The sequence below is a fragment of the Salarias fasciatus genome, chromosome 3, assembly GCF_902148845.1.
Source record: "Salarias fasciatus chromosome 3, fSalaFa1.1, whole genome shotgun sequence".
Lineage (NCBI taxonomy): Eukaryota > Metazoa > Chordata > Actinopteri > Blenniiformes > Blenniidae > Salarias > Salarias fasciatus.
In genome coordinates this window covers 14037417-14064619 of record NC_043747.1, presented here as the reverse complement: position 1 = coordinate 14064619, position 27203 = coordinate 14037417, and the positions used below count along the sequence as shown (strand labels likewise).

At 45.8% G+C, this 27203-nt stretch overlaps 1 protein-coding gene across 3 annotated transcripts in view; it reads left to right on the top strand.

Annotated features, from left to right (window-relative positions):
- The window catches only part of LOC115384982 (ADAMTS-like protein 1), a 72189-nt gene that overhangs the window by 1098 nt on the left and 43888 nt on the right, over positions 1 to 27203 (top strand). For all 3 annotated transcript variants that reach the window (XM_030087095.1, XM_030087094.1, XM_030087098.1), the window contains exon 2: positions 26221 to 26337. In XM_030087095.1, the coding sequence (XP_029942955.1) occupies positions 26221 to 26337 (117 nt within the window). The remainder of the gene's footprint in view (positions 1 to 26220; positions 26338 to 27203) is intronic.

Below are 27203 nucleotides of genomic sequence, written 5' to 3'. Positions count from 1 at the left end.
TGCCTGTCAGTGCCTGAATTAATTTTCAATTATGTAGTATAAAAACAGATTACGTACTTTAGAAACTCGTTTTTATGACCAGCTGGGCTAAGCATCAGGTAAAATTTCATTAAAACATGCATTTTTACAACTTTAAAGAAGATGTATCGTTTGGCGTTAATGGAATAGAAACTCTGAAATGAGTTCAAATGAAGCCTGTTTTAAACGATTCACATGGATCCTTCACATTAACCCTCCTGGTCTCAGAGTGTTGCTGCCCGATGCGGACAGAAAACCGACTCGGTCGGGAAACGGCGAGCTGCTCCACCTGTGCACGTCCTGAGTGTGCAGCACGAGTCAGCAGTGGACGCTTATCTGTTCACGCACACAACGTAGGCTGACACATGCACCGCCGTGACCCTGCGCTCTGCTTCCAGGAGGCCAGGGATCAACAAGTGCTGCCTCACAGAGTCTCCGCTCTGCAGTGGCCTTTTCTTTTCATCCCCGCTCCTGGGTCAGAGCCCCTGCATTACTATTTGGCAGCAGAATGAGACTTCTATATTTGTGTGTACGGCTGCTGGAAGTTGTGCTGGTGTGATTTGTGTGTGTGAGGGCCAAATGGCCTGTGGCTCCAACCCCTAAATGGAATAGACCTTCCTTTGTGGGTGACATAATGACAAACCTCCAGTGATTCTTGGAGGGTCTTGTTGCTCTCACTCTATTCCCCTGATTTGTGCAAAAAGTGGAACCTTCCAGAAGCACTGTTTTTTGTTTTTTTTGCTGGATGGAGGTTTGAAGTGTGCGCAGGAGGCTTTGCCCTTCTGACAATCAGGCAGCTCTCTCAGCACCGTGGTTGTAAATATGACTGTGACACCTGCCAGGACTGTGAAACAAATTAAATCAAATATTACATTTTTGTTTGCTTGGCCTTGCTCTCTCTTTTTTTTTTTCCTCTGTCATTTTTAATAAGAGCATTTCATGGGAGACACACTCCATATCTTGAAAATCCAACATTCAATCTATTGAAAAATAAATCGTGATTTCTTTACAACTCCCTCAAGTACTCCATGTAATATAAGCAGCTGTAAAACCCTTTCACAAAAGACTACTAATATGAGAATGTGTTGTTTTGAACACAATGGGTGTTCAGAGGAGGAGGAGGAGGAAGGAATGAGATCAAACAACGATCGGCTATTGCTGTTTTCCTGAGGGTCGCCGTTCTGACCTACAGGCGGAAATGGATAAATAAGATGAAGCCACTTTAATGTAATTGCAAACGAAATGCAGACAAACAGGCAGCGGCAGCGATATCTCTACTCAAGTGAATAACATGACCCTCCGTTTGGGAATTGCTGGAGAATTATGTGGCATACGGCTCCATCAGCGTTTGATGGATAGAAATCAGTCTTGGTCGCTGCCCTCACTTTACCGCATGCCTTTCCTCTAATTGCTCAGCTGGAATTCTAAAGGAAATTAGCCACAAAAGCAACCGATTTTGATGTTTATTCAAGGAAATGGTCTCTCAGAGTCCTCCATGGCCGGCCGGGTGTATGAGATCCTCCGGATTGGGGTCTGATGGCGGGATTAAGTGGGGTCACGGCGTGCAAATGGTCCCGAGCGAGCGTCCGTCAACAACAACATGTCTTGTTCTCCCAATCGCGCTGCTCGGCCTGATGGCTAGATCATAAAGACCACAAACCATCCAATTAGCTTTCATGAGGGCCTTTGTTGTGGACGCGCGCGGAATGGGAAGTGAATTAATTCTGAGAGGGATTGGTCCCTCCAGAGGAGCAAAGAAAGGGCTTCAGAAAACATCTGGCCAGTGATGGATGGATGGAGCAAGTTTTTGGAGTGCGTTAACAAGAGCGAATGTTTTCAGTTACGCTGCAAAAAAAAAAAAAAGCCTTCATACTCATCTCATTGTTCCCATCTGGCTCTAATCTGTGGAGTGAGAGTGAGCGTTGTTGCATGTGGAAGTGTGTGTGTGTGTGTGTGCCTGTACCGATATTTGTAATCCAAATACGAAATTCACCGGTACTGACATTTCCAGCGGATTGCCAAGGTGCCCACAGACTGTACCCTGGCTCAGCGGCAGCAGCGTTCTCCTCAGGTGTGCCAGCAGACTGCTCTCTGAGGCGTCCCTGTAAAGTCATCCCCAGAGGAAGCGGCAGCACAGTGGTCTGATTGGGCCGGCGAAGGAGAAGTCCTGCAGAAGAGAACAAGGGCTGTCAGCTTGGATCGAAACTAAAATCCCAAAGTATGCTCGGTGTCAGCAGTATTTTGCATAAACCAAAAGCTCCACTTTGGTAAAGCACTCATCTCCAATTTTGTGCTTCACCTCCTTGTTGATCCTGACAGAGCAAGTTCTTTCAGTTCCACTGAGGCATTGTAAAAAAACAAAAAAAAAAGGAGTCACGATCAGAGAATTTCCACAATGTGGCATGACTTAGCAGAAAACTAAAATTAGATATAGCAGTTGAGAGGAGTTTGATTGTTTTGTGCTATTTGTAAAAGGCGGTTTCCTCTCTTGCTTTGGCAAACCTTAGAATGACTGACACCACTTCTGATTGAAGAGGCAGAGCCGCAGATCCTGACAGAGTGCCTTTGTCTCCGACCTCAGAACCTCGTTTGTGTTCAAAGGAAATGTTTGACATATTGGGGAAATCTTCCCCTTCCTGCCCAGATATATATCAGAGGATCAATAACACGATGATGTCTTTATTCAAAATGTGCGGCTTCAGTCAGCAGGAGGATTTCACGAGGGGAGTAGTTACCTTGACATTGTTCAAAAGTAACTGAATATACTCAGCAGCTCACTCAGTAACGGGTCGACTCTCATTTGTTCGTGTGCGAAAACCACAAGCTGTGGTGGACTTCGAGCTCTGCTAGCCATCGTCTGCCTCTTTCTTCACGTTTGGACTTCAGAAATGAGACGGGTCTCAGTGTTCCCTGCGAACTCCAGGCAAGAAAGTGAACAAGCACGATTCCCGAAATGTCAAACTACTGCTTTGAAATCGAGAGCTGATGAACAAACCAGGCGATGCCAAAAAACTGAAAAGATGTGGAGAATACAGTTGTTTCCCTTCCAGAAATCTTGTGGAACCCGATCACGCTGTTTACCTTTCGATCACTTGACACCGACTTCTAATAACACGCTGCAACTGAGTGCTCGACGTGGCCGGTGCCAGTAAATAGCATAACTCGCTGGAATCGTGTTGCGCTGCCGTGCCAGAGTGTACACACCAGGACATGTTGTTCAGAGTACAATATCAGAGAGGACTAATGAGTTTTTGCGGTTTCATTTGGTTCCAGGAAAATATGAAATGCTCTGCAACATTGCTCGGCGAAACTTTGATTTGAAATCACACTGCTGTGGGGGCGCAGTGATACGGAGCTGCCAGTAGATGGCAACGTTACAGCAGAGGGGCCTTCTGTATCAGCTGGGATGGCCTCCCGAGCTCCCACACACATCCCGGATAGTCAGATCTATTGTGATTTTGCAGGTGGCTGCCCTCTGTCCCCGCGCTGCTTCCTCTTAAGTCTCATGTGAATGCATTTGTTCCTTGATCACGAGATTTATTTGTCATGTCGGAGCTCAAAAGCCGAGCCTTTGGCTCGGAGTTAATCCGACGAAACGTCTCGGGCTCCATCTGCAGGGTCCCCTCCATCAGCGTGACTGAGCGCTCTTGTTTCTGTCCTGTTGTGTGTTCCTGTGCACCAGCTGAAACTCCGTCATCTGGACCGCACATTTCTTTCACACACACACAGACACACACACACACATGCAGCTGATCTCTGCTCTGGTTCAAAACTCGTGCGCCCAGTCTTCTGCCTCGTCTGTCCTGGCCCGGCCTTGACCTCAGAGCTGTCCCGAGGGTGGGATTGCGGCAGGAGTGCCGGGGAGTGTTGCTAAAAAGAGGGGAGAAGAAGCTCCCTGGCCCCTCTAGGGAAACCTAATTAGAGGGGAGGTGCAGGTAGGAGGTGTGAGTGTTGATCTGTCTGCTTGAAACGGCTCTGGGAGGAAAACAACGCCAGATCGGACCCTAGACGGAGAAGCTGAAACACAGAGGGGAAGGAAGAGACGAGGATGAGGAAGGTCAAAAGTTGAACAACGGTCAAGTAGTTGGCAACGGGACAAAATATTAAAAAAAACCAAACTGTCCTTTATTAGAGTGATTAGGTGACAAATATTGATCACCTGAAGATAAAATGTAGGAGAAAGTTGAAAAATCTTGTGACAGACTTGAATGTCACGTCAGGGGATACAAAGGAGGGGAATATTAATGAAGTGACACCGATTAGGACTGAAGCGATAGCGAGGGGAGAAAGGGACACACAGAGCTGGAGACGTATGGAGCACTGAGAGGGAAAGAGAGCGGTATTGATGGAGTGAGAGAGGAAGAGCTGCATGAAGCATGCGTGGAGAGCAAAAGGCCGGCGGGAGTGAACGCAGAACAAAGGCATCGGCGTTGAAGACGGAATTTAAAACATAAATATTCAAGTGCAGCTTCTTGGACTAAACGGAGAAGCAGTAATTCCACATCCAACGACTGAATGACGGGAATTTAAAAAAACAACCAAATCCGAGACCGGTTATCTATTCTTGCTGACCTCACCTCCTCCGTCGGGGGGGGGGGTGGTGGGGGGGGGGGGGGGGGGGGGGGTGCACGAGAGTGTGAGAAAAGCAGAGAGTAAGTGGGGAAAGAATGGATGGACGGCTAAATCCAGTGGAAGCATGATTGACTGAGGGGTCTCCACGGCTGCTGCGGCGAATGTTTGCGAGGCTAATGATGCTTCCCGGGGTTCTCACATCTGTTTCCCCCCCGTGGCCACATGTGCTTCGAGTCAGCGCTGTGCGAGCCGCAGCGAAACACCAGAGAAGCCATTACAAATGATGTGCTATTAGGATTAGCCCGCGTACGTCCGGAGAGGCAGATTGATGAGCGGGTGACCATGCGGAGTAGGTGTGCTAAACTCTATGTAAATGCGGGAGCTTTTGGGTCTCACGGAAATCTTTCCGATGCCCAATAATGATACAAAACCTACCAAAAGATCTGTCATTACCAGGAAATTGCAAGTATTTTCTGGCACATTTCCAATAGCAGTCCGTGCTTTCTGAAGTTGCATTTGTTCTCTTCACTACTTTTTGTAGAATCCTGCCTTTCCCTTATCACATTTTGAACTGGAGAAAGACACAGAGGGGATCTGCAACGCATTATGTGTGCGCACACAAAAAAGCCAAAGTCGGGATTTGGCGATGAAGAGCTCATTACCATGCTGGATGAAACGGTTTGCGGCCTCAAATCCTGAAACAGTACTGTGTTTTTTGGTAAATCCATGCATCATTTTCTTGCCAGTCGTAAGACAGAAAGATTAATGCTCTCGTCTCAGTATAGTAAATCTGAAGCCGCAGCTGATTAGCTTCACTTAACGCTCCGATTTGTTTGCTGCACTTTATTGTTTTTTTTTACATTTTCGTGGGTATTAAAAAAAGCCCCGTAATTACATGATTAGTGAGCTTCAGATCTGGTTTTACGCACATTTTGTTGTCTTTGGAATAGAGTCGGGCTCACCGTTTGACTCTGATCCCACATCTCGGCGTGAGGCTGACTGCATGGTCAGCAGGCAGACGTGCGGGAGCTCTGAGTTCCCTCATGCAACGCTCTGCCAAAGAGTTCTCCACAAGATTCAGTACTTTCAACCGCAACGGCCACCTGTTTCAAAACAAACTATTACTTTGCTTTATTGCCGCTGTTGCATCAAACTGACAGCAGCTGCGAGCGATTGCGTATCGAAATGGACAATGTGCCGGCACGTCTCCCATTAATAATCTGAGGATTTACGTGTATTTTATTGGAACCATCTGCACAGAAAAAAAGTGTTTTGCTGTAAGCTGCGTACATCCACCACTTGTGTATGGTCATGTTTGCTGCGGTTGCTTTCAGAAAAGCATGTTTTAAAAAAAGTAGGAGACCCGATCCCAGCTGGCTACAGGTGAAGGCGGCACACTCCCCGGACAGTTCGACAGTTCATCACCGAGCAAACACAGAGAGACAGACGGTCACACACACTCACATTAACACCTATGCTCAAGTTTATACTCACCGATTCACCTCACATGCTTGTGCACTGAGTGAGGAAACCATCCACGCACAGGGAGAACATGGAGAAGAATACAGTATTTATACCTGTAATGTCATTCAGGATAGACGAGCTCCTCCATCGGGGTGTGCAAATGTTTTTCTGCGGGTCTGTGACCCCTGTCAGTGTGACGTGCTCGTCGGGGTCAGAGGTCACGTTGAGTTCCTTGTTCCCAGGCTACTGCAGGGATTACCTCAGTGCCCTCAGTGAAATGTACTTTCGCGCATACATAGCAACACGCACACACTGGTGTGACACTCGCACGGCGCAGACGCAGACAGACCGCATCCTGTTCGGAGGTCTGGGTCTCCTGCGTTGTTTAGACGAGCAGAGTGTTTTCATGTTTTTGTGATTGCTGGATTTCGGCTGAACGGTGTTGAGTATCGAGTCTCGACACGCAGGTTTGACCCGAGAGTGAACTTGACTGAAAACTTAAAATGACCTTTATTTAAATGTTTAATGCTGAAGCCTGCGCCGTCCTGCTGCTTGTGTGTTTTTGCAGTGATGGATGTCCGACCCCTGAGAGTAATTACCTCTGTGACAAACGTGCGCCGGCGGGTCGCTGATGTTTTCCAGCCGTCAGCTGGCTGGCGGCCTTTGTCTCATCCTGGTGTTGCATTTGAAGTGCCACTGGGGAATTCTCTCCCCCGCCGCCTGCGTGCGGCGACATCTTTCTGAGGAGCTCTCATTCAGATCTCAGTGGAGATACTCGGACTTGCACAAACCGCGGCCTCACACGCACCCGGCTCTTTTGAGCGTGTTGTCCGAGCCCTCTCAGCAGCCCCCTCCTCCCTCCACCCTGATGACAGGTATGCTGCTTGAAAACTATTTGGCAACTGGGACCTGAAAATGTGCACATTTGACATTGGGCATGTCACTCAGCCTTGGTTTCCCCACCGCTCCTCCACCTCACTGGGGCATGACGTGCTCTTAAATGAAGCCTTTTGTGTTATCGGTGCCGCTTCTTCTCTCATCCCGGCGTGATTTACTCCATAGCTGGAATAGTTGGGATTGTGGTGACCAGGTGACCTGTGAAGCCACCTCGCTGATGTGAGCGATACTGGAGGCTGCTTGGTATGAAAGAATGAGGAGCGGAGCTCGGACGGACGCTGGTGTCCAGCTGACTCGACGCCCTAAATTTCCCAACGTTGAACGGCGTTGCTTCTGCGGATGAAACACAGGTAGGAGGATTCCGTTTTATCAGAACATTGAAAGTAAGAAAACATTATGTTGCCTAACTGTAGCAGAGTGGTACTTTGAGTTACTGGAAACAAAAACACCGTCGAAGCGGCCATGTGTAACACTTTGTGAGGAAAACACTTTTCTGTGCTGCGATCCGCTGGAATGCGACAGGCTATTTGGTTTCTTGAGGAAGTGACGCCGTTTTAAAGGAGGAATCTGAGCTCGGAGTCAACATGATGTTTTGAAAGTGGCCTAATTTGACCTCCGCAGAAACAAGCTTTCATTATTGCCTCCCACTCCCAACGCCAAACTGGAACGCGGCGTCAGAATGAGCCAAGTGACGGCGAGAGTGCGATTTTCATAACGCCGCTTGTTCTTGAACAGTTCATGACAAGATCGGTTAACGCTTTGCTCAAAAACCGAGTGAAGGATTCCTTCAACATGAGCACAAGAACACATGTTCTCTCAAAACAAGACTCAATTCATTCCCATTGAAACTTTTTTTTTTCTTATTCATCTAACAGTTCAACACTGAATGTGTTGAATTCATTTAAAACATTTTGCCTGGAAGCAGGTGGGACATCTTTCTTCTCAGTAATCGTAATTGGCCGTCGGGCCACAGTTTCGCTGCTCCCTCTCACGTGCAAATTACGTATGGGATCCGTTGCATATTTTTTGAGGGCGTGTTTAATTGGCCAAACATCCTCGGGGAGAATATAAGCTGTTTATTATTTAGCACCACTTAGCAGAGATCCTGTGTCGGCCCTCAGCAGAGTAATTTCCTTTTTTCATGTTTGCTTTTACACCCGATCTGTCATTCCTCACTTAGGTTTTCTCCTCACTTGACTTGGTGCCTTCAGTCAAGAGACTATCATTCAAAGAAACCCCACAAATTGCATTATTTTTGGCTAAAATGAAAATCTTCCTTCAAGCGGAAGATCTCCGACATCAGTAATTTTTTTTACAAAGAAATACCGACAATTCTTTTGAATTAAGCTGCTGACATTTTAAGTTCCTGCACAGATACTTCTGTCTGCTCATCTGTCACACTCAATATTTCACACAGTATTTACTCCAGGTGCACGCTACAGCAACTTAACATCACACTTCCACGCAGGTTTTGCGGAAAAGCTCAGGAAATCATGTCGTTAGAATGAGAACAATGTGACGTGAGGCCTGAGGTGAGCCGAGGTTTTAATGCCGGCTCAGGAATGAGGGAGAGGCTCGCTCGCGTTTTGGATTGACACACGGAATAGGCAGAGAAAGCAAGACCCACTTGTGCGTTTTGTCTCGGTACGTCACCGCCGGGCCGAGGCGATGAAGGACGCGTGTGCGTCGGCGCGAGGCGCGACGGCCGACTTTGATTGGCAGGAGGGTGCAGCAGGAATGCGGCCGGCTGCGGCCCTCCGGAGGACAGGTACGGACGGCTCCATCATCGCACCAGAAAGTAATCATTACGGGCAAATCGTTGCATGATCAGAGGGAAACGAGTCCCTGCCAAATATCCATCACCGGTTAGGATTTTAGGAAGGTGGATGTTGTAATAAGTGAACGATGGAGCGCTTCCAGCTCGTAAACAGGGGGATGAAGGCATGGCAGGGAGAGGAAGAGGAGTTTCAGACAGTCCTGGGTTTGAATGGAGGAAGATAGACCAATGTGAGTGTTAACTTAAACAATAAACAACCAAACGACTCATTCTGTCAGCGCACGGTGAGAGAAATGCAATGGCTTTTCATCACAGTCTGGATGAAAATGACTCAGCAACTCTTTGAACATAAGGTGCATCTTAACCCTTTCCATCCTCTGGATCTGGAAGAAATTTAATTATTCAGGCTTTTAAGACCAATAATAGTTGTACTGAAGAGGGGTCCTTTAAAACTTGATATAATGTCGATTACAATGAAGACAAATTACATTAAGAGCTGTAACTTCTCAATCATAAAAGCTAATCTTAGTCAATTTTGGATTTAGTTTGCATTTACTGTGCTTTTAACGATTTGCAATAGAAAATTACTATATATCATTCTATTCTGTACTTCATCTAAATTAGGTTATCATTAACTTATGTTTCTAAACTATATAACGTTTTCTAATATGTATTTATTACATTTATCTCATGTTCCTTCACGTTTACACCCCACACTCTTCCAAGCATCAGTTTTGTTCTTTATTTTTCCTGAATACCAACAGCGTCTTTTAACGTAAAGCTTCTCAATAAGTCATACATCAACTAAGCATTGCTCCTAAAACTTACATTACACATCAGAGTTTATAGTCTGAAAATGCTGCAGTTTGCAGACAAAAATACTTCATTGTATGGTTTCTGTTTCCACTAATACAAGCAAAAATCCTCAAAACTAGTTTGTTCTGAAACTCCTTCAACGGGAAACAATGTAGGTTGGTTATTCAGATCAGATGATATGAATATTTCTTTAGCATATCTGGTTTTGTCATGAGGTTCTTATTTCTAAATATTTGGTTCAAATCAATAAGTTGAGCCCGAATAATCACACAGACGTGACACCCTGTGAACAAATAGGCCTTGATTTAGAGTCTGCATCATAAAACGTCGGTTATGCAATTGGAATAAATCTGTAAAAGCAGGAAAGCTATTTTTTCCCATAGCATACTAAATTCTCATGAAAAGCCAACTGTGCAGCGGCCGGACAATCAATCAGCTCAGCATTTTGTCTCACCGCATTATAGTTACACCTAAATGTAATTGGCTGTGAGCCTTTCTGCCTAACTTGTTTGGAATTTATTACATTTGCCCAAAGCTAACAAAAATGCCACACTCTCTCTCACTCTCTCTCTCTCCTCATGCCCGGTGCCGATCGCTCGCCCAGCGTTAATACGACATTATGTGGCTGTAATTGCGTTGCCTTAATCTATGCTGACAACAAATATTTTTGTAGGGGGAATATTTTCCTTAAAAGCCGTACTGAGCTCGCAGGCTTCTAATTGACACAACAGATGTGGAATTGGCCAAAGCCGACACTGAGCTTTACGGACAGATGCCCGAGTGTTGCAGTATATTTCAGCCGAGCTTCAACAGTAAAAGCCTAAAAACCCGTTTATGAATCCAAGCTTGCATCGCACACGTCTGAGGATATTGTTTTCCTGCACGGCCAGCTGTGAAGTAACCGGACTTAGCATTGCGTGCAGGTGTGTGTCGGGCTGAAATCTGCCCTGAGCTGCGGTGAGGGATGCAGGTTTGCGCCTAATAAGGTTCGCCTGAGCTGTCTCGCTTGTCACTTTAAACTTTTATCTGTGCAACCATGTGTGCCTGTAATGCAACCTTAGGTGATTCTTGCTCCGACACGCCATTATCTTTCGGGAAAGTAAATGCACGCGTCTGTCTTCTTGCTTAATCTTTTCATCTCCGTGACACGCTGGATTTATGTCTCCTTTTTGTTTGCGCTTATTAACTAAACCCTGCAAACGGCATAGAGACATTTACATCATAAATCTGTCTTTCATCCCATCTTGTTATGCTTCTTGTAGCATTTTTTTTCCTCCCCGATGCTGTCGGATATCTCGGTTTGGCTCCGTGTGCCCGCTGGCTGACTCGCAGAGCGCCTGCTGAGCCTCGCTCCGGCTCCCGGCTCTAGGGGGTTCGTCCGCGGCCTCTCCCTTTTCCTGGCTCCGGCTCTCAGGCTTCCTGCTCCTCCTCAGGTCAAACCGTTGAGGATGGAGACGGATGACCGAAGAGCGTGCGCGCTGGGAGTCGGTCAGAGGTGTGCCCTGGAGGGACGCCGCCCTATTCCTTCACAGCGCCATGCAGAGAGGCGTGATTTATTCCACCGGAGTGGGTCGTTGCCCAGATGTCTTTTTTTTTTTTTTTTTTTTTTTTTTTTTTTTAATGACGAAAAGGGTGAGGAGCATTCATGCTTGTTTTAACATTTGGACTCCGTTCTGTTGCGTGACTTTGCGCCGAAGAGGTTGGGCATTTCAAACTTTTACAGCCAGATTTTACGACGGTATCGGATTGGAGCTGCGCCTCCGACATGCGCGCGGCGAGACGCCGACAGCGTTTCGAACATCTCTCTGTGTTTATGTGACAATCCAGGTCAAAGGGATGGATTGTTTTTCTTTCCGCTGCACTAATCCAGGTTGCTGCAGAGGCTTTAGCCAGTTACTTCCCAGATTTAGCAGAGTAAACGAACCCTCTAATCACATACGCACATGCACAGGACTGCAAAACTCCCCTGTAGGTCGGACAGGCCGGGCGCGAGTCAGACGCTATATTGGTCACAGTGACTGATCCACTTTTGCAATCTGGGAACTTTTATCCTCCAAAAGGAGCCAACTGAACTGACGGGCTCTCTGTAATCTAAGTAATTCAGTTCAGATCCACCACTTGTGCCAGCTGTTGTTACAATGCTTTCATTTTGTCCTCTATTTCACCAGTAAAACACTTATCGGTTACTCAAGGTAGCGGCAGACTTCCTCTCCCACACCTGTTCGCTGTTAACGTCACCGTTTGCGCAAAATGTTTATCGACGGGAATAATTATAGAACTGGCACCGCAGCATTAGGTTGAGTAAAGTCTGACACGCAGCTCGTATAATAACAGAAACCAGAACCAGAAAGTATTCTGCATTTTTTTTTTTTTTTTTTTTTTTCCATCAGATGGAAAACAATTTATTACCCCAAAAAATTAACGAGGTCCTGATCCAAGAAGATGTGGCCACTAAATAGGACTTTTAAAGAGCTAAATGGTCTTTTTGCATTTGTGTTATTGGGACAAATTGATGAGAAACTTTCCACAGCTGAAAGAAAAATCGAAGATCTTGTACCTTATATTAAATAAATATATTTTCTTTTTTTTTCGTTGCTAAAAAAAACCCTTCAGCTTCACATATAAATATATTCCTGCTTTTTTCCTTCATCCATATTCCTAATGATTTTACTTATTACTTTCAAAACTTAAAGGAGCGAAGCGCAGCCATCACCGTAGCCTCTCCCCACAACTACTCACTCCACCAGCCCAGCACGTCCTCTCCGTGACCCATAATTCCCTTCTTCCTGCCCACCGAACTCTTAAAGATTAACAGAGTGCTCACTACCTGTCCACCTGCTAGAGGCATCACGTTTACGGGCAGCGGAGTAATCTCAGGGGTCCTGTTGGTCTCTTAATCCTTGGAAACAGAAGTGCGGAGCCCCGGCCAAGGTCGAGATGTTCAATTTCCAGAGGAATCTGGTGTTGGACATCGCATTGTTCGGCCTGGGAGGCCACCTGTATCAATATCGCCTATTAATGTGCCAAATGCGACTTATTTAGATATCTCATACTCTTTGCATGACATGATCTCACTTGATTTTACAGGGTTTTTTTTCCTCTTTTTGAAGAGGTCAGGAACTTGTTTTAGAGCGTACACTGCGGTGCGTGATCGCAGCACGTGATCAACTGGCGTCATCTCTCCCCCGTGACTCCAGATACTCCGTCAGGGTCTCTCCGTGTCACCTGGATATCTGTGAAACCCGCAGGAGGCGAAGCCATCTCCGTTACACGCACCGACAACAATGGAAGGGGGCTGCCGGGACCACATTTTGGGGAGGTTTTGATTTGCAGAGGCAATTTTGGAGCTATCAGATTGAAACTCAAGATGCCGGCACAAGTAAATTCTGTCAGGAATAATCTGGAAGAGGGCTGGACATCTTTTGAAAGCTACTCTCCGAATGTTTAACAAAAAAAAAAATCCCAAAAGGATTCAGTTTCATGGAGTTAAAGATGCCACCGTGAGCTTGAGTTTCAAGTTGTTTTTTTTTTAGGGAAAACAAAAACCATGTCCTTAAGTTTGAAAGTGTCCATAAAAAAAAGCCGCTCTGGTATTTAGGTTTCCTGAATATCTCTGATCAGTTGCATTGTATTATATTCCCAAAAGTGCATGATTTGTACGCTCGGCATGTAACACTATTCCTATAATTTCAGAGGCCCTCTTATCTTCACCTGTTATGCACAGTCCAAAACTCAATGGAGCCTCTGATTTTTGGTTTTTAGGATCTGGTAACTACATTCCCCACATGTTCACCGACACTGTGCACAGTTAGCTTGAGATACTCCTTTACTGAACCATGGAAAGGCTTTGCTAAATGATTTATGCAATATCAAATATCTTTTTTTTTTTGTCAGCTTTTGTTTATGTCTGTTGTTTTGTGGATTGAACTTCCTGCTTTTATTTACAGTGCAGGACGCGATTAATGCCTGAGTGATTCCAGCCTTTTGGAATTAAGGTTTTATATAATTAGTAGCCTGGAGATGAGGCTTAGTGGCAAAACATGATATGATAAAAGCCGGAAATGTTTCTAATGCATCCTCGCGGTGGAGGACAGCGCCAGGTCAACGCGCCCCGGAGGAGCAGTGAGAGAATCGAAAAATGTGCTCCGAGTCAGGAATACAGTTTTGGCGATAAGGCTCCTCTGTGAGAATGTGAGTTTTTCTGTGAGGGGAAGGACGGGGAGAGGCGTCCACTGCTCTCCGGCGGGCCGGTTCTGTGGCGGCCGTGCCCGGCGGTGCCAGACCCCGCGCCCCGCCGACATGACCCTGGGCACAGGCTCCAGCTGTGCAAACACAGCAGCACTGCTGAGCGCACACTCACCGTCAGCCTGAGCCAAATCCAATTATTTGCCTTAAATCTCTCTCTCTCTCTCTCTCTCTCTCTGTCTTTTGGTTTCATTTCAGTATAACCGTCTGCCTTCTGCCGTCCACACGATCTGCTGCACCACCGTGCCTTCTTTTTCTCTAGACTCGTACATTTGTCAGATTAATGATAACCAGCTTTGTTTGATTAGTCAAAATATTCATATTTTTTTACAATATAAAGCGTTCGCAAATTTAAGGAATTGAGTTTTAAAGTACATGAGTAGAGACAGCGCAGCCTCTGTTAATAATTTACTTTAATAAAAATCAGTAGCAACCTACAAATTCAAAAGTTGGAGTGGACTTTCTGCGAGAGCTCGTTCCAACTATTCAGTGCTTGGAAGCTAAATGAAACCTCTGGTTGTTTGTTCGGACTGTGGGAACAGAAATGTGATTTGATCCAGACTACCTGAGACGTCCGGATGCTTTATGACACAGCAGAAGATCGGCGCTGGATTTTAGCCGCGGGTGATCCTAACCCGAAGTGATCTGTACATCGGCTGTAATATTTCAGAATCAGCTCCCTGAGTGACGGGAAGGCAGCGCAGCGAGCACAGAACTCTGCTTTTTATTTTAGAGTAGTAATCAGTTACAGTAAAAACTTCTGTTGCTGCTTTAAATCACTTTTTAACACGTTATTCCCAACACGACTCTGATGTTTTTGGCCTCGGTTGCTCTCTGTAATGACAAATTGAAGGTGAGCACAAGCTTTCCATCTTTCACCTTTGGTTAAAACACGACTCGCAAAACTTTCTTGCTCCTGAAAGAAAAGCTTTGAGAAGTTTGTCTGCCTGTCGACGTGCCGACTGCCAAAGCTGACAAAAAGCCCTTCCTTTCACCAGAGCAAAAGCAGTCGAATAAGTGAAGTGTGAACTATCACGTTTCCGTCGGCCTGACAGTCCCAGTCTGCTGCGGACGCTGCAACTCTTCATACTAACAGGATTTTTTTTTTTTTTTTTTTGTGCGTCTGGTGGATGGCAACACACTTTTTGCACGCCATAACTACCCACACACATCGAAGTCGGGCTGCAGTAATTCTACTTCCAAGGCCAAGTACTTAGAAATGGTCAAACAGAGAGAAAGCTGTGTACACAAGGGAACAGCACTTCCTTCAATAATGCTGAGTAATTTTCCACTCGTACTGAGAGGCTGTATCTTTGAGAGCACCGATTCTGGAACAAGTCGGGTGTTATCTTAACTAAGTAATAGCTTGTTTGAAAGATTTTTTTTTTTTTTTCTCGTTGGGCGCAGCAACACCCTGACGATTGAATCTTTCGTTTCCGGCGACCCGCGGTGACCTTCTCTTGCGCGTAAGCTGCCCGTAGCGTGCAACAGGAGGAGCGGCTCGTGGTTCTGCTGTTGCCTCAGAGCTAAATGATTTTCCTGGGATAACGGCGTGCCTGTCAGCACCGCCTGCAGGGAGTCCCGAGTGCATAAACAAACATATGGCATGATGTCTTTTACTGTCGCCGGGCCGATATGGGAGTGACGTTCTTCCCAGGGTTTGAACTCATGCACAGAACTGATTGGAAATATGACAAAAAAGCCGAGGCTGAAGCACAAATGTCACATGAAAATGAACCCTGTGAAAAGCCGAGTCACTATAAATAAAAGCGGCGTTACGGTAGAAGTTCAATCGGCAGTTTCCCATATGAAACGGAGGGAAAGTTAAACAAACACAGGCCCCTATAGCGGACTCGCACATGATGTTGGATAAACCTCCAGTGGCGTGTTTGAGATTTCAAGTGGCGCCTCTGATCTGTCACTTTAATACAAAGGGAATGTGGAGGCCGAAATGTGCCAACTCACCACCCCCCCGCTCCCCCTTTCCCGCATGTCAGGGACGTCATTCGTCAAACCGCTCCCTCTCATCGGCAATTACACAAGTATGATCGGGATGTTTGAATAATTTTTCTTGATGCTCCATCGTCGCCACAAGTCTCTGCAATCATCCTCCATTATTGATATCCACTGCTGGGCTTCAGCACTCTTCTGCTGCTACCTGTCACTCTGAGCTGCTGTTTTCCAAACCTTCAGCTTTTTTTAAACTTTTCCTGAAAGATCCTTTTTCTGCAGTTTTTGTTCGCACGGCACCTTTTTGGACCTTGTCGTCTGTCATACTCCCTTACAGTCTCAGCTTCATGGCAACACAGTGGATGATCAGCATTAAGCTGTCATGTCAGAGCATCGTCCTGGATTGGCCGGAGCACATACCTGTCTCTCATCTCCTCTGTGTCTCCGAGAAACCCAGAGAAAATTGTCATATTAAGAGGACTCTGGACAAAACGCCGGGTTTCCCCGGCTCGTCTGTCAGAGTAATTACGATGTTGCGGTTTGTTTGGTTGCTTGAGGACGTGGAGTCAAGTTGATACGGCTGGGTGAGACTCACCCCTTTTAGAGGTCAACAAAGTCACTGTGAGGTTTTTTTTTTATTATTATTATTATTCACTGTTTTGGAAAATGTCGCTTTCACAAGAGGCTGAACTGATTCCTTAATAAAATCTTCTTGAGTCGTTTTGTTCTTCCACCTTGTCAACTGCAGAGACACTTCCATCCAAATGAGAAGAAAATCTTCTTATGGGGGTTTTACATTGGTTCTTGTTAGTTTGACGGATGCGGGTGTGTGTGTGTGTGTGTGTGTGTGTGTGTGTGTAAAGCCTCGTTCTGCGGCTCAGCCAGATGCGCGCAGGCAGCTGTCATAAACCATGAATAGGATTACTCAGATTTACATTTGTTTTGTCAGTTTCTTTACACCTGAGGCCAGCAGAGAAACCCTGCAGGACCTGAATCTCAGTATGCAGAAGAGAAATACGCCTTTTATAGTCTCTGCACAGTTCCTGAGGAAATAACTGTTACCTATAAATTCAGGTTTAAAGCGTCCCCACCCATCCTATACAGGTGTCCTCTAGTGGTGCACAGCAGTCACTGTGGAGATTGTGCAGGTCCAAAACCCAGAGAGTGCAAAAGGTTGGAAATGGCAAAAAAAAAAAAAAATCTTTTTATGGATGTGTCATTTCTCTAAATCGAGAACCCTCTAAAATAAATTCACATCACATTGCAGTTTTGCAGATTTGAATAGTTTTGGACGCCTTGTCCAATATTTATCTGTACGTTTACTAAAAACCCACCCTCATGAAATAGATCAACATCCAAGATGAATCGTCGGAGATTCTTTAATGAGGGAAGCAGACATGTAATGCAGTAAACTTAGTGACAGGTTTACAGGCCTGGACGTTCTGCTCATGTATCATTCTGATCTACAGAGCAGGAAGGCTTTTAAAAAACCTGATCACCAAAAAGATTCCCAGAGAAAACCTCTGCTGTTTGCAGTCAATAATCTATAAACAAACCCACACATGCAATATTGATCAATCCGTATTTTAGTGGGAGGTCCGGTGCGATGCAGACGCTGTAACGAAAAAGCAACTGGACGTTAGCTGAGGCAGAAACTGGCAGAAACGTCAGCTTTGCTGGTAAACATCCAGATTCCTCCCTGGCTGTGCCCAGCGCGCAGCTGGCTTCCAGTCCTGCTGAACACGACTGAAGAATGGAGTGTGGATCATGGAACCGAGCGCCGGGCACTTAAAGATGCCATGCTGCTGGCGGGGCCGCGTTTCAGCATTTGCCTCGCTGCCAGCCGCATGAGATCAGCGCCGGAGAACGCCGCAGAATATGGAAATTAAGATGGTTCGATGGCCAGACAACTCCGCAAATGAGGGGCTTAATTTAGGCGCAGGAACGCCGCAGTAATTCAGCGGTAACCGCAGACGGCGGGCGCTCCGGAGAGGACCCCTGACTTCCATAATGTATGGTGATGTTGGTGAGAGCCGTTTGGGGAAACTCTGCGGAACAAATTTGCTGGCCTTTGCCGCGGTATGAGGATTGGGTCCTCGCAGATCACGAGTTTCTCTCGTTTGCCATCGTTTTCCCGTTTCAGACGTCTTTTTCGCTTCAGCTCGTTGAGCAGCCCGAAGGTTTTACTTTGTGGCCCCATTCAGCGGTCACGATTTAGGGCCCTGTGTTTGCCAGGCTCGTTCTTTGTCTCTCTCAAAGAAAACAGCAATTGAATAGATTCTTCTGGGAGGTCTGGCGCTGACTGCTTGCATGTATTTCATGGAAGGATCCATGTTTGGGGCATTGCCACTCTGAGCTCAGCAGAGGCTTACAAAGGCACATTATGCTGAATAATGGCTCAAATGTGAAGAAATGAGGAAATCCTTGTTTTTTTTTTTTCTCTTCCCCTTCAACAAAATACAAACTTTGTAGCACAAAAACTCAGCATCGGTATATTAAGTCAACTTTGAATTAATAGAAATGATGAGATAACATGTTTTCCGGATTCATACGGTATGATATGGATGTTAACTCAACATGGAGCAACAGGCTGAAGCCTGCAGGGAACGTTAAGAGAAGTTCTTGGGCAGCGTATGAAGCGTGTCCATCAATCACGTAACGACAGTGGCCTTCATGTGTGAAATCACCTGGTGTTTTGGATCAAACGGTGAACTCACTGGCCTGCCATGTGTGGAGCGCAGTGTTGTAGTGATGCTGCACAGCTGTCTGTTTTAATCCGTCTACGGGGCGGCGTGACGAGCGAGGACAGATGTTTGTATTTGTGTTGTGTGTCGGTTTCTGAATGAAACGATGAATGCTCCGTTGTGACTCTTTTAAACGCTGCATTATTCATCTCGGTTGCAGCTTTCTGTCATGACGGACAGGAGGAAAAATCAGGTGAAAACTCAGCTGAAAAATCGGGGATGTGTGAGGCGTTTGCTATTAGCAAGTCGATCTTCCTTCCTCTGCAAAACTTCAGGATGGATTTGCTTCTTTTCAGCTGAAGGCCAATGAGACAGAAGGCGTGACTCTGTCCGGGATTTGTCCACCCTTGCTTGCTTTAGTTTCACACTCTTACATAACCTTCCTCTCTGCGCTGCGCTGCGAAACCGACGCCAAAGCCGTCCGTCATGGGCAGGGCCGGCGTGTTAGTGCAGCAAACGGCTTTTTTTTTTTTTACTTTAAGTGGGTGTCTTGGAAGATTCAGAGTGGGCGGATGTCTCTGTGCGGGGTTAATATGTCAAAGCCTTTCATTTCGGTCTCATGGGTCCAGGGCTTGGTGGACTACAGGGAAATATTCACAACAATACAACAAAATACTTAATGGAGTGATCCTGTTCAGCATGAAAGTCCCGGGCTGTCATTCTTTCTGTGCGTGACAGCGTTGCAGGAAAACTTTCATGTTTCAGGAAATGGCTTGTGATGGGTCCGGACGCGGTCTTCACTTGGCTGCTTTGCGCCTCTGCCCTCATTGTGTACTGTTGGGAGTCCATCTGGGATTCTCATTGTTTCCAACAGCTGGTACGAACTGTAAGAGCTGCAGGGTCGAGAGTGTTGGGAGATCCTCAGACTGCAGCCACTGGACTGCAGAGCTTCTTTCAGCTGGATTCAGGTTATATTTTCCCTCATACTAAATGCAGTTGTGAATTATAGCTGCATTAATCAGCTGGTTAACTCTCTGTCAGCGCATTTCAAATATGTTTGCTACACTAATGCTGCACTGACGAATCACTAGATGTATGCAAAAACTGAGGAAGAGTCGTGCTGAATCGGTGAAACAGTGTTGCACATGAACTTTGTCCTGTAAAGGAAAGGCTATTTTTTCTAATTTATTTTGTGGTTTCCGGCATGGAATTGTCACGAGTCTCCTTTGCAGATTCTTTAGAGTTAACAGAGCTCTTCTGAGGGGCTTCATTAAAAACCTCCGCATTAAAATATAGAGCGACTGTTACCTGAGCAGCAAAACCACACCGTGTCTGCAGCAGAGATTAATGTTGGCGGTAAAGCTATTTTTTGCACGGAGATATGTCCCTGCCGGCCAATGGGATACGAACGCTGCTGCCAGCCGGGGATTGTCCCGCCACAGAATTAGCTCCCCCGCTAAAGCAGGAAGGCTCCGATGAATCCTCTCGGCCTCACACATGGTCAGCAGGTGGATGACCTGTCTGCTTAGCGCGACGTGCCGCATGCTAATGCGGCGCGCTCGGACGGGTCCGACCCCGGTGGCTGCGGGCAGCCTGTGGTCAGTGAGGACCGGTGATTTATTGTGCGGGAACAGCAGGTGTGAGCATTATAGTATTTGGTCTCTGTTTGCGTTGCAGGCTGATATTCTGCGGCCGGGAGGAATTCTCGCAAAAGCCAAAGGGTAGTTGAAGAAAAATAGCTGTTGACAACTGCGGAGGGAAATGATGGATGATGACCTCTTGCAATGATTTATCCTGCTGCCTAATACTGAAATAATAAGGGACATTTGTGGTCCCTGCAACATAATTCACATTCACTGGTCATATTCTAGTCCGTTTACAATAAAGCTTTATTCATCTTCGAACTGTTTTACTGTGTTGATGAAAGTCTGGGCTTCCTTAAAAGTTCTGATGAATTTGTCCACAGGGTGCTTCTTGAGGACATTTTAAATGTACGGATTCACCTTTTATGCATGCAGTGTTGACATTTCAGTTCTCGTCAAACCATTTCCAAGTACATAAAATATTTATCAATGCAGCAGGAGCATGTTTGTACATATTTACAATGCTTTAAAGAGTTTATACATGTTATGTACATGCTGCAGATATGCAGCTTCTCATCTTGTGAACATGTGGAACTCAATTATTAGCATCCAGGTATATTTCATGTGAAGGAGGTCAAACATACTTCATATGAAATATTTTGAATCTGAGAGTTTTAGAACTGTAAAAAACAAAAGACTCTGGTAAACTGTCCCTTACCTCTGTTTTTCCTGCTGCTGACTGAAGTCACACACGCTCGGTTCTCCATGAGCTGCATTTGGCTCCCAAATTCTTGGAAGGTGTCCCAAAGTCTGATCAAATGGACGATCCTTTGTCTTTTTTTTTTTTGTTCTGGACAGACGAGAGGCTCTGATGTTCAGGTGAAATGCTTGATCCCACTGCCAGAGCTTTTCAGAAGCAGAACTGAACCCCTCACATGGGACTGCCGTCTTCTGTTTGTGTTTTGCATCAAGAAGACTGAACAGCCTCTCATGCAGAAAGTTGTTTACCTGCCAAGTGCTCAGCGGTCAAAGTCTGAATATTGAAGATATTGACAGTTATGATTCTCAAGTACTGTATATCAGAAGTCTTGAGGGAGCCACAGCCAATAGAATTATTTTCCCTTCAGTGTTACCTCTCTGACGTCTGACACTCATATGAAGCTGATAAGGCAGTTGAATATTGCTTGCCATCGGCAAGCGTGTTGATGCATCCTGCAAAAATATGTACCAGTAAATACAGAACACCAGTGTGGGAATCTCAATGCAGAAGACTTTCAGGTTATCATGGATTGTATGTCTTGTGTTAAATGTATAATGGACGATTTTCTCGAAAAAGTCGAAGCCAAACGTCTGTTACTCGCTTCTTGAAAAACGTGCATGCGCCAGACCGTCCTACCTGCTCTGCTGCTCCTATGAGCGCGCTTGACGACTTGACGCAAGCATTTATTCAGCGTGATTGACATGTCAGAGGACCAATAGTTGACACTCGCATCACGCCATTCATTGGCTAAAACATCATCCATTATACCTTTAAACAAGGATAATTACATGAAAATTAAAAATATCAGCAGATTTACATAACTGTATGTGCAAACATGTTTGTATATACAGTACTTCTTTAAAATGATCATGGTATTCATGTCATGAACTTTTTTTACTTCCAAAGTAGATTCAATTAATTTTTGTCCTCAATTTTCTCCATAAAATAATGGCACTGTCAAAACTGATTTTTAAATATTTGCAAATAACTTAAAATGAGAAGTATTCACAGCTTTTGCTTTGTTGATGCACCTTTGGGAATTTTTAAATTTGATGCCACAAGCTCGGTGCACCGATTCTCTGCAGCACCTTCCAAGCTTCAGCAGGTTGGATGGGAAGCACCAGTGCACAGAGGATATGGTCAAATATGCTAAATACTTCGATTGAAGTCAATAAGATAAGGAAAGAAAATATGGAACAGGAAGTAAAACACCTATTGGCAAAAAAAAAATTATTGTGAAAGGAGAAATATTACAATAAAAATATAAAATTCACATCACAATAAATAAAATTCACAATAAAAATTCACATCTTCAAACCTCTTAATGTTGTCCTATGTTGAAATGTTTTTCAGATAACACCATTTTAGAAACAATAAATGTCCACAAACACTTCACACCACAAGTTTTAAGCCATGATCAAGGATATTGCTTCAATTTCCATTTTTATTGTGAAATCCCACAAAGTACAGCTGACTTCAGTTCGGTTTAAAGCTGCTTAAAATCAACATGTGGCAAATGTTAGCCCTTCATTTGAGATTACATCTAAAATCCACCTTCATAAAATGAGGGGAAAAACGGTAATAAACCTTTAAAAGATGTCTTTTGCGGTGCTCATCTTTCTCTTCCATGCAGTTTTTTTTCCCCACTATGTGCTGCAGCTGTATTTCTTTTCAACAGAAAATCCTTCATATTGAAAGTAAAACACGCCGCTTTGAAAAACGGCGTCGTGGACGTGCTCATGCATCATTAGGAGGGTGCCATGCATCGTTATGAGACATTCACACACCGGAGAGCAAATCGGAGAGCGATGTGATGACAGTGCCAGGAAAGTTTTTCATCTATCAAAGCTGGATTTGTTTTCCCTCCCTTCAGGTTTTCTCCTTTCCCCGCGCTGCTCGGGATGAGAAGTTAAAGACTGCAGCGATGGAGACAAGTTGAGCTTCTTGCCACTCTTTCCTGCGTGTTTGCAGGACGGGCTGCACTTAGGAGACGGGAGATCCGTAAATCAAGATAAGAGGAGTCTGGCAGGGAGACTGCGGAGATGGTACATCCTCCAAGGCTGCCTGAGGGAAGACATAAGACAACTAAATAATCCATCAGAAACTGGAGAACGTGGTGAAAGTGGTCTTTCAGTTTTATTTAGTTTTCTCGGAGAGCGTATTCATGAAGTGTTGCGTTGCAGGTAGCGACCCTGTGCGGACGTCTGAAGTGCAAATTGTAACCAGCAGCGCTCTGAGCGGCGCCAAGGCTCTGTCACAACCTCCACCAGGCTGAAAATCCTCACCGAAATGAGAGCGTGTCGCTCAGAGCCGTCTGGTTCTTCCCCCTGTGTGGGGAGGGGGGGCAATATGGTTGAGGGTCTTCGGGAAGGAAACAAAGGCCGCGGCGTTTCCTCTCTCAAAACGTGTTAAGTGAAAATTCACATCACTCTCACTGAAAGTGGATTAGCAAAAATATCTTTTCCGCTTAGGTTTCATTCAGACAGGAGCCGGTCTTGAAAAAAAAAAAAGAGAAAAAGAGAGATGTCCTTATCTAAACATCAGATGGAGTCTTATTAATCAAAGGCAACAGAGCATGAAGTGTAAGTTTAGTTTTTGGAGTGGAGCAGCACGGCGATCGACACCGCTTTTTTCACAGTTTCCACCCAAACAGTGGAAGCTGGCACCCCGTCATAGGAAAGCTCAATTATAATATCAGGTTGGATGTTATTACTGTTGATTATGTGCTTTTGAAGGCCCGACGTGCCCCGGAGTTCACTTCCTCTCCTCTTCCTCGCTTGAAACGCGCTCTTTGAAATCCAACTCGGGTTGGAGGTTAATGAATCACCGGCCCGGTTCCCTGCTCTGCTTCCACCGTCGCTCTTTTGTGACACTGACGCACAAAACACACACACACACACACACACACACACACTGCTTTTGAACCTGATGTGCAGATTTAGAGTTTGGTTTCTTCAAAGACTTGTGTGTTTTCTTGACCTCCTGTCATGTTCATTTCAAATTATTTAAACATTAGTTCACGCATGTAGAGGTGATGAAGGTGCTTTCGACCATCAGCCCATTCATCTCATTTTTTATGGAAATGTCACAGATTCATTCTATTAACAGTGTGGAAATAAAAGCTAAATTGATTTAAAGCTAAAGTGTTATTGAGAAATTGTGTGTGCGGCTCCTTTTGGTTCAGTTTTGGTCCACACAAGTAGCTGTTGAAAAATAAAGATTACTTGCTTTCCACGTCAGGAAATAGACGTGTAATCCAAGCTTCGATAGATTAAAAAATATTTGTTCAAGACGTTTTTAAAGTATCTGAGTGACTTTATTTGGCTCATATGTTTAAAAATCGAGGGTTTGCTCGGCATCCTCTGTCCACCTTCCTCTCATCTCAGCATAACTCAGCACTTTGGCTGTTTTCAGAAGCATCAGCTCCTGCCAGTTCCTAATGATTCTGTCCAGTGGGGGTGTTCTGGATGCTTGACGTTGGCACTGCACAGCCAGCTTGTTTTCATAAGGAAACGGGTTTGATAGATCTCCTTTAAAGACTCCAGCAATGCAGAGTGTAGCTGCCATGCTCCATTAGTCCGGAGCTCGCTCCGGTCCCAGCGTTCCCCACTTCTTTGTGGAGAACGGACGCAGGCTCCTCCATGACGAGGAAATGACTGTCAGATTTTGTAAAGCGTCAACAGGCCAGAAGTGTGTGAGAAGATAATTTTTAAATACACGGGTTGGAAATCTCTCTCGAGAGAGACACAATCAGTGTGTTCATCTCAGCCGGGCCTCCATTTGGCCTTGAGCAAGGACATCTGGTCACTTAAGTTGTTTTCAGTACATCTGATCTGACACACACACACACACACACACACACAACGCTGCTCTTAAATGTTTGCATGCTTGACTTGCGTTTGCTCCTCCCCCGAGTCGTGCTCGTGCAGCCGTGATTTTCAGCATCGCTGACATAAAATGTTAGCAAAGATCAAGACTGCATTTTCAGCCACTGACTTCACTGTGCCCAGTGTGCTTATCATCTTGGTCTTTATATTTTCTCATCTCCTTCCTTACTTAAAGATCTCTCATGCAGTCCGCTTTGCATGGTTTCGGCTATGAACAGTTTTTTCCTCTTCGCTGCCGAGTCTGACACACGTTCAAGGCAGTAACCTACAAAAATGTGCTGGTACATTGTGGGATTTTTTTTTTTTTTTCCTCCGGTAATGCGTTTGCCGACATCGCAGCGCTGTGTGAGAAGCCTCAGCGGAGTGACTGACTGCAGTAAAAACGGTGCTGGGAGGCGGCTTTGGACCAGATACGATTTGTCTCTTTGAGGAGTCCGCTCTTTGACGGTTTCCCACAGAAAGCTGCTGCGGTACAGCTACTTGGCAGCATTTGTGTTTGTGTTTTTTTTGAAAAACTACCACCCCTTAAACGGTGAAGAACGTCAAGATTCCACCTCCTGTGCCCCGGTTCGCGCTGCCGTAGCACATGCCCGCGAGGCAGGCGGCTGACCGCGGTCATTACATGGTGTTTATGACCCATGGAGAGCAGCTGAGGGCCCCTGCTCTGCGAATTTGTGCATCCTTGAGAATGCGGGCCCTGCTGCGCTGCTAATGGGCCCTATCCAAAATGCCCCCCCCCCCCCCCCCCCCCCCCCCCCCCCCCCCCCCCACTGGTGCTTCAGTCGCCCCTCAATACAAGGGCTGCTACGTCTCGTGATATCAGATGTCTTCTGCTGTGAATTCCTCCAGAGTCTGCAACAAAACCCCCGCTGTCATCACCACTTACATTTGGTTGCACTTTAGATGCACTTTTTAGCCGTTTGGCTGGTTAAGTGACTTTTATATGGAAATCACTGGCACGTACCTTCTGGGACCTCTCGATGGCAACAGAGCCCTGCTACAGTTCCACTAAAAAAAAACAAAAAAAAAACAAAAAACCCTCCATTACTACTGTATTTGACCAGTGGAGAAAGTACAATGCTGCCCTAATGCTAAGCAGAAACCAAGGTATGCAGAAGAGACGTTGTACCATGAAGCCGATGATCTTCACCAGCAGAAGGAAACTGTGTGTCGTTACCGGGTCGATCGTTTTAAGGAGAGGGTCAAGCCCTGTCCTACTGAGGTGTATCTAATAAAGTGGAGCGTGAGCACAAGTGCACATGACTGGGAGTTATCGCGTGTATTTTTAACCTCTGAGGTCAGTGCCACAGCGAAGGCCCGGCTCTGACCCGTCTTGACCCCGGATGACTCGGCTGCAGCAGACGGCTGCCCACCTGTAGCTGCGCATGGAGGAGTGTGAATTGTTTCAACAACAATCTGACAAACAGAGCTCCGAACATCCCCCCCCCCCCCCCCTCGTGAACTCTGTCACCAGGATCTCCTGCCTCGTCTTTTAAAAGCTGACAATCATAGATCTCTAGATGTAACATCTTAAAGAGCCATTGTGACTGTGGTTTCTGTTTTCCAGGTGGCAGTGTTGGCCAATGACGGGGACGCGGTGTTCATCCGGGAGTTCACCCTGATTCGACGGGATCACCTTCCCGAAGAGCCACTTCAGGACAACAGCCAAAAACCAGAGGACCCGGTGAGTTTCCCGTAAACTCAGTATATAAAAACATTCCTTTAATAATTTATGAACAAAAAAAAAAAAAAAAAAATTATCTGAGGCATCAGATAAAGCTGAATCAGCTCATAAATCTGTTGCGGTGCGTTGACGTAACACATGAGAGCAAAGGAGTGAAAAATCATGTACGTCGCACCTCAGTAATGAGTGTTTGTGAGTGATGACGGTGGGATTCTGGGAGAGGAGGTGTAATCTGACTTCACGCTGACCCGGCTCGACGTGAAGCAGGGCAGCGCGTGCAAACACACACATTTAACACCCGTTGCGTGTCCGAGGGCGGGGTGCGGCCTTCGCCTCAAGTTACTCCCACTTGTCATCACCTTTTGATGAGACATGAATCCTGCCCGGAGAAGTTTCCTGAAGCCGGTGCTTCACCCAGATGTTTTATCTGATCGGGGCGGGAGAGACGGTTTGAGCTGCTGCTGTCACCAGTGCCGGTGTGGAAGCTCCCATCCCCCCTTAGCGAGGGGAACGGTCTCGGTGCTATCACAGCCTGTTAAAACTGATTTCGTCAGTGATCAATATTTACCGTGCCGCTTCCTGTAAAACTTTCTCTTCCCTCTTTTCTTTTCGATTCCCCCACCTAAACATACATTTCGCTTTTTTTTCCCCAAACTTCTTGCGTGGTCTTTTATATCCCAAAGGCAGGCTTATAATGGAAAAACCATTTAAAAACTCTATTAGGAGTGAAGAAGTTAAACACGGTGATACATGCTTACGGGACTGTAGTTAGAAACCACAAACAGCTACCTTTACAGCAATTGGACTTCATTCTGTAACCGAGTAAGCTGTGTGGTTTAGGGCACGTTGACCTCAGGAAAATTTCT